General features: G+C 29.7%; 2 protein-coding genes across 2 annotated transcripts; both read left to right on the top strand.

Moving 5' to 3' along the window:
* Positions 1-4,516: 4,516 nt before the first annotated feature.
* Positions 4,517-6,585, top strand: LOC145058638 (uncharacterized). The gene has a single exon (XM_079006524.1). It carries the CDS (start codon positions 5,514-5,516, stop codon positions 6,504-6,506), a length of 993 nt encoding a protein of 330 aa, XP_078862650.1. The 5' UTR covers positions 4,517-5,513; the 3' UTR covers positions 6,507-6,585.
* On the top strand, positions 4,540-5,359 carry LOC145060208 (protein VACUOLELESS GAMETOPHYTES-like). Its single transcript, XM_079007913.1, has 2 exons — positions 4,540-5,167; positions 5,283-5,359. Exons 1-2 carry the CDS (start codon positions 4,540-4,542, stop codon positions 5,357-5,359), a joined length of 705 nt encoding a protein of 234 aa, XP_078864039.1.
* Positions 6,586-6,819: the final 234 nt, after the last annotated feature.

Raw genomic sequence — 6,819 nt, 5'->3', positions numbered from 1 at the left:
AATCCAATTCAGTTTGTGTGATATAAAAAGAAAATTCCAATTGAAAAAGTTATGTTTGATAATTTTAACTTGATATATGAGAGAAGAATGTTATAAATAACATTTGAAGAATTATACTTAAAATAAAAGTAATTTAAAAAAGTATTCCACTTGCACAATTACACAATGTCATCCCTTCTCTTTCTACTTTTCTTATTATGTTTTCCTTTAGTGAAGCAAAGGTAAATTAAAGACATGATGTTTTCATTTTAACACTACATAAAAGCCCTTAAGTTTTTACAAAAATGTTGGTTTTATCCTTGGACGTGTTTTATGTCCAGTGAAACCTGAAGTTTTGTTTAATTTGTTTATTTTTACCATTATAGCCGGTTTCCAGGTAACCTGGTAACCTACTGGTTACCTAATGCCATTAAAGCACTTTAAATTTCAAAAATGTTCGGATTTACCCTTAAGTTTTTCAAAAATGTTTGGATTTACCCTTACATTGATTGATTGATTGTTGTTGTTGTTGTTATTATTATTATTATTATTATTATTATTATTATTATTATTATTATTATTATTAATACATTTTTAATTGTATAAAAATATTTTATACATACATTTTTAAATGTATAAAAATATTTAATACATTTTTAAATGTATAAAAACATTTTATACACACATTTTTAAATGTATAAAAATATTTTTACTAATATAAATATATTTTTAAAAATATATGTACTTGCCGTTTCAAAAAAAATATATATACATTTGAAAACCCTAAATCTTCATCTATAATTATTGAATCGAACAAAAAAAACTTGATAAAGTAAAAAAATGTCATCAATGACTGATTTTGCAAAAACAAATGCTTCAGATCAATATAAAAATTGATGAATTTCATGATCTTTTTTGTGAACTTACAACAATCATAAATGAAGTTTACACTTGTATTTGACATTTCGTTATCAATTTTTGAGATAAAACACAGTTAATGAATTATTTTCAGTTGATAATACTTAATTTTTACAGTGATCAAGTGTCTTTGTCGAGGTTTTTTTGGATTATATTCTGTATATTTTTCATTTACGAGTGTTATTTGTTGATCATTTATTGTTATCTACTCACTATTAACCTAATATAGTTGAATAATAGAGTTTTTTTTTCAAGTTTTATACTAAGTCGTATCTGTAATCGAGTGTTTTTATTGAGATTTTTTAATTACGAGGGTTTTATGATTGTTACGTTATGTTTTTAATTAATGAATATTTATTTTGCTTATCTATTTAGTATGATGTTTGATAATAAATACATATTTATATTTGGTAATATGTACAAATACATATAATTATATCATTTATATAATATAAACCATATAAATACATATTTTTATATTTATATGTATATAATATATTTTTATATGAAATAAATATATATTTATACTTATACCTACTAAATACAAATAAATACATTTTTAATATATAAATACATTTATATAGGAATACATGGGCTTTCAAATGTATATATAAATATTAAATATAAGTGTATATATTTTTAAAAATATATTTATGTTAGTAAAAATATTTTTATATATTTAAAAATGTGTGTATAAAATATTTTTATACATTTAATAATAATAATAATAATAATAATAATAAGTATAAAAAAATATTAAAACGTATGAAATATTTTTATACATTTAAAAATATATGTATAAAATATTTTTATACATTTAAAAATGTATGTATAAAATATTTTTATACAATTAATAATAATAATAATAATAATAATAATAATAATAATAATAATAATAATAATAATAATAATAATAATAATAACAATCAAGGTAAGAGTAAATTCGAACATTTTTGAAAAACTTAAAGGTAAATCTGAATATTTTTGAAAATTCAAGGCTTTACTGGCCGCAAACACCCACAAGATATTGATTATTCTATTTTACTATTAGACGACGAATGCAAAAATCCCTCCATGTTTGCTTTAAACCCTCTAATCAAAGTTTACTTCAAGAGCTCGGCTCCTGAAAATAGCTTCGATTTCTACAAAAGATTCAAAAATCAAATCTCATAAACCTGATATAATTACACCTTTACGTTCTTGATCATGTCTGATGTGCAGATATTGGATAAGGACTTGGGTTTGGCTGAACATTGGACTGCATTGAAATACGTGTTGGATGAAGACCCACATGTTCAAAGCGGGTTAATTAATAAATTTGTATGCTGAAATGGGTTTTCTTGGGGACTTAAAGACTTGTTTTCTTGACATCCACGACCCAGATTGGTAGCTCTGACAACAATGGAGGTTGCGGGTGTAAGATTAGGAAGTATGGAATTCGCATGCCAGATGTTTGATGAAATTCCCGACCAAGATGTCATTGCCTAAAACGCGATGATAGCAGGGTATGTGATTCACGGAGCCTTAAAAGGGCTAGAATTGTTCAGTATGATGGAAATGAACGGTTTGAAAGTTAAGGAAGCCACAATAGTTTATGTTATTGTGTCATCTGCTCACAAAACGCACACAAATATATTAATAATAAAGGACTACAAATTAACACTAAGGTAGTGTTTGTTTTTTTCTGCAGATCTGCCTGGCCTCTTCTGTCTGCGTTGTGCAGACCACGCGCAGACATTAGCCTTTGCAGACTGTTTGTTTTTTTGAAGACTGCAGACCTAAAAATGTCTGCGCGCCCTCTTCTTGGCTCAAATGTGGACCAGAGTCTTCTAACATCTTCAGACATCTTTTAGCCTAAAAAAACATATATATCTTTATTTTTTTCAAGTTTTTTTTTTAATTTATATTTTCTCCAACTTTATTAATGATAACAATTTGAAAAAAAATACAAAACTTAAAAAAAAAAAAAACTTTTGATGATACAAACATTATATTTTTGACAAATTTATAAATAAAGATTTAATACAACAATAGTCGTTGAACTTGTTTATATAAATATGAAAAAAAAATCATAATATATTCTTATATTTTTTTGCCAAATTTTTTAAAACATTATTTAATACAGTATCGTCAATTTCTCGAGAAAATATTTGTGGTACGTTTTTAATGGATTTAATTGAAAAAATCGAAGTTTATTTCCATCCATTTTTGTATCAAATTCTTTGAGCACTAATTAAAATGTTTAGTTATAATTTTGCAACCAAAGTTGTTGGTTTTTATCAAATATATACGTTAATTCATACCATTTATATTTTTTATACAATAATACATAAAAGTTGATCTAAATTCGTTAATTATTTATAACAAAATCATAAAAATATTAAAAAATCACTTTGAAGTTTAAAAAAATCAGCTTATTTTAGTAGCCCGCAGATGTTAAAAAAACAAACAGTCTTCTTTTTTCAGACTGCAGACGTTTGGTCCACCTCTTCTACTGCAGAGGTCTACAGATGTGGTCCGCAGACTGCATATATTTTGCCTCAGAAAAAACAAACAACACCTAACTCTCGGTAGTGCACTAGTATATATATGTACACAGAGTGTGGGGATATTAACACGACAATGGAAGTTTTTTGGGGGATGAAATATAAGATTTGGTGCACGTGGAGTGGTACCATTGAAGGACTAGTCATATAAAAATATAGTCAAAATTAAAAAAAATGAAAACATAATGTTTTCGTGCACTTTGCCGAAAAAGCAATGTGTCTTTATATAACATTTTTTCATTAATTTATCGATCAAGTTTTTTTCCATTAGACAAAACAAATAAAACTTCTAAAAAGTACATTATGAAGTCAAATAAAATCAAATATATTTGTCTTGTGTTGAAATTCTAGATGAGATGTTACATTTGTGATTAAATTTCGAGTTTTATCTATATGCTGTCTACTTGCTCAATATATATTTTGGAAGTCATATTCACTTGAGGTAATAAATTGATGTGGCATAGTAGCTAAGTCGTTGTGGATATGATATGACTGTTTATTCTCCTTAACATGTAAGCTAAGCTATCTTATACAAACAAGATCAATTCATCAATAATTAAAGTCAAAGTCATCAAATATAATTTCTTATAAAAACACGAATACCATATTTATGTCGACACATATCATATTATAATTGTTTGATAGGGTATTCCCGTTTTTTACGGGCTAGCTCCCACAAACAAGGTTCACCATTTGGTATAGGGGAGCCACTGCCCTAACCAAGCCACCACGTGATAGTTAAACATTGGTTAGATGTTTTAAATGATTTATTATATTTTATGATTTGATTAAACGTAACAATATTTCAATGAATTAAAATGGAAGAAAGAAACTTAATTCTTTTCGTGCGATATAGAAAGAAAATTTCATTTGGAAAAAGAGATGCATGTATAGGATGCATCATACTAACTTTAAATATGAGGAAAGAATGTTAGGGAAAGAATTTTAAAAAAACACTACTTGAAAGCAAAGCAATCTTGAAAAAAAAAGTAAGCTAATTTCTTGAGACGTGCACATGTTAATTAATGCCTCTTCGACCCTCATTTATATTTTCTTTAACGCTAAGGGTTTACATGTCTGCCATTTTTCATTGAATATGGATATCACAAAAGAGAGAGAAGATATGGAAGAGATTAATCATTTTAGTCATAGCCATCCGTTAAAGTTGGTCAACATGGAGGCGATTCTAGGTGTTAATTTCGATAGCCATGGTGGTGGTGGTGGTCAAGAGAAAGAGAAACCAGGTGTAATTGGTTGCTATGCATGTCAAAACCCTATATCAAGTGGCTTTGTATATGGATGCATCCAATGTCATTATTTTATGCATAAAAAATGCTCACAAGTTGCGCCCACTATCAACCTGCCTTCCTTATATGAGCATCCTCTAACAGCATTGGATTTGGAAGTTATACCAGACCTCTCTTGGAGCTGTTTAGTTTGTCGTAATATAAAAAGAGGGGGGTTTTTTTATTCCTATATCAAACCTGAGTACGACATTGTATTTATTGTTTGCATCGATTGTTGTCTTGTTGAGATTGCTCTCAAGGTAGAAGCTGATGCTATCAAGGAGGTGGGAAGGATCAAGATTGAACATGAAGGCCACCCACAACACACTTTAAAACTCAAATTAAGACCTAATGTGGTGTTGTGTGATGCATGCAAAGCTAAGGATGAAGGCTTATTCTATGAGTGTGATAGTTGTGATTTCTGGATCCACAAGACTTGTGCTTCCTTGTCCTCTACCATCAATCTACCCTATCACCATGATCACCCACTGGTTCTTGTCTATTCGTTTCCTGAAAGATTCTTTAAATTTGCATATTATTGTGAATTTTGCAGCATATACATTCGGTGGAATGACTGGCTGTATCATTGTGCCAACTGTAGATATTTTGCCCATATCAAGTGTGCCTTAACAGCAGAACAACCTTCTATTCAAAGGTAAAACTTGGTTTCTTTTTCTTTGTGTTTGTGAATGCTTAATTGTTCTAAACAAGAATATGTGATTTCAGAGATGGTCCGAGTACTTCTACAGTTGTTGAGGATGAAAATGGTTTGCTACATTTTCCCATGTCATATGAATTTATAGATCCGTTGAAACTACAACATCATGAAAAAATGACTCAAGATGATGATGATGAAAAAACTATGATTGAGCATCAGCATTGGAGTCATGAACATCCATTAATCCTTCATGTTCAACCTCAAGCTAACAACATGTCTAGTTGTAGTGATACAATTGAGGTATGTCACGGGTGTGTACGACCCCTCTCCCTTCCATACTATACTTGCAAAGATGGATGTTTGTTCATTCTCCACAAATATTGTGCCGAGTTACCACTCAAATTACAACATGCACTTCATCAAGATCATTCGCTTGACTTGATAAACACAAGGCGACATAAGGACTACTATAAATGCAAATGCACTGGTTGTGATAGCTTTAGCAACACGTTTTTATACAGATGTGAAACTTGTGAGTTCAACATCGATGTCAACTGTGCATTTCTACCCAACACCATCAAACATAAATCCCACAAACATCCACTTATGCAAGTTATCGATCCTCCAGCTCTTTGTAACGCTTGCAACATGTGGTCTGATTATATCAGTTATGCCTGTAAGGCTTGCAACTTCATATTAGACATGTATTGTGCAGTGAGATCGCCAGATTCCCTTGGTCATAGGTATTGCAAAGGACATGAAATTCCATTGACATATCCACCGGTCATGGATCATCTTGAAGATTTCTATTGTGAAATCTGTGAGAAAGAAATGCACCCCAAGTTCCCCCTTTATTATTGTGGCAATTGCAAAAATTCTTTTCACCTTGATTGCATTCGTCGAATCGATGTTTATGCAAACATTTTCCAAGAAGGCACCTTGAATGTTCCGTATCACAAACATCCATTAGCATATGTTCGGAGAAAGAAAACGCCCAAGTATGTGTGTTCTAATTGTAATCAAGATATTAATGATCGTTTGATCCTTGAATGTCGGGCAAGAGTCTGTAATTTCAATATTTGTTATCGGTGCCATCATAGGAATTTAATGAATCCTTAATCATGTAATATGATTATGAACTAAGGAAAGGCATGTCATTGTTTCCATAAATAATAAAATTATATATATGTTGGCTTTCTCTTCTTCTTGTCCTATATTCAAGCACTCCTTTCTCATCATAGCAAATTTGTACATATTTTCAACGGGTATGCCTTCTCCAAGTGTGGCTTAAAGAACCATTGCAAATCAGATAACAATTTGCAATAGTACATCATTCACTTTATATAACAGGCTTTTCAATTAGATATATTACATTCTTGTATTCTAATTGGGAACATGCACCTGACTGAGGAAAAACAAAGAACAATAAGCC

Source organism: Lactuca serriola, chromosome 6 (assembly GCF_051521515.1).
Source record: "Lactuca serriola cultivar US96UC23 chromosome 6, Lser_US96UC23_V15, whole genome shotgun sequence".
Taxonomy (NCBI): domain Eukaryota; kingdom Viridiplantae; phylum Streptophyta; class Magnoliopsida; order Asterales; family Asteraceae; genus Lactuca; species Lactuca serriola.
Note: the sequence above shows the minus strand (reverse complement) of the source record. Positions and strands in the feature narration are given on the sequence as shown.

Coding starts and splice junctions, on each gene's coding strand:
- LOC145060208 (XM_079007913.1), top strand. CDS start 4,540: ATGGATATCACAAAAGAGAGAGAAGATATGGAAGAGATTAATCATTTT. Junction 5,168..5,282: donor TTTCTGGATCCACAAGACTT/GTGCTTCCTTGT, acceptor TGAATTTTGCAG/CATATACATTCGGTGGAATG.
- LOC145058638 (XM_079006524.1), top strand. CDS start 5,514: ATGTCATATGAATTTATAGATCCGTTGAAACTACAACATCATGAAAAA.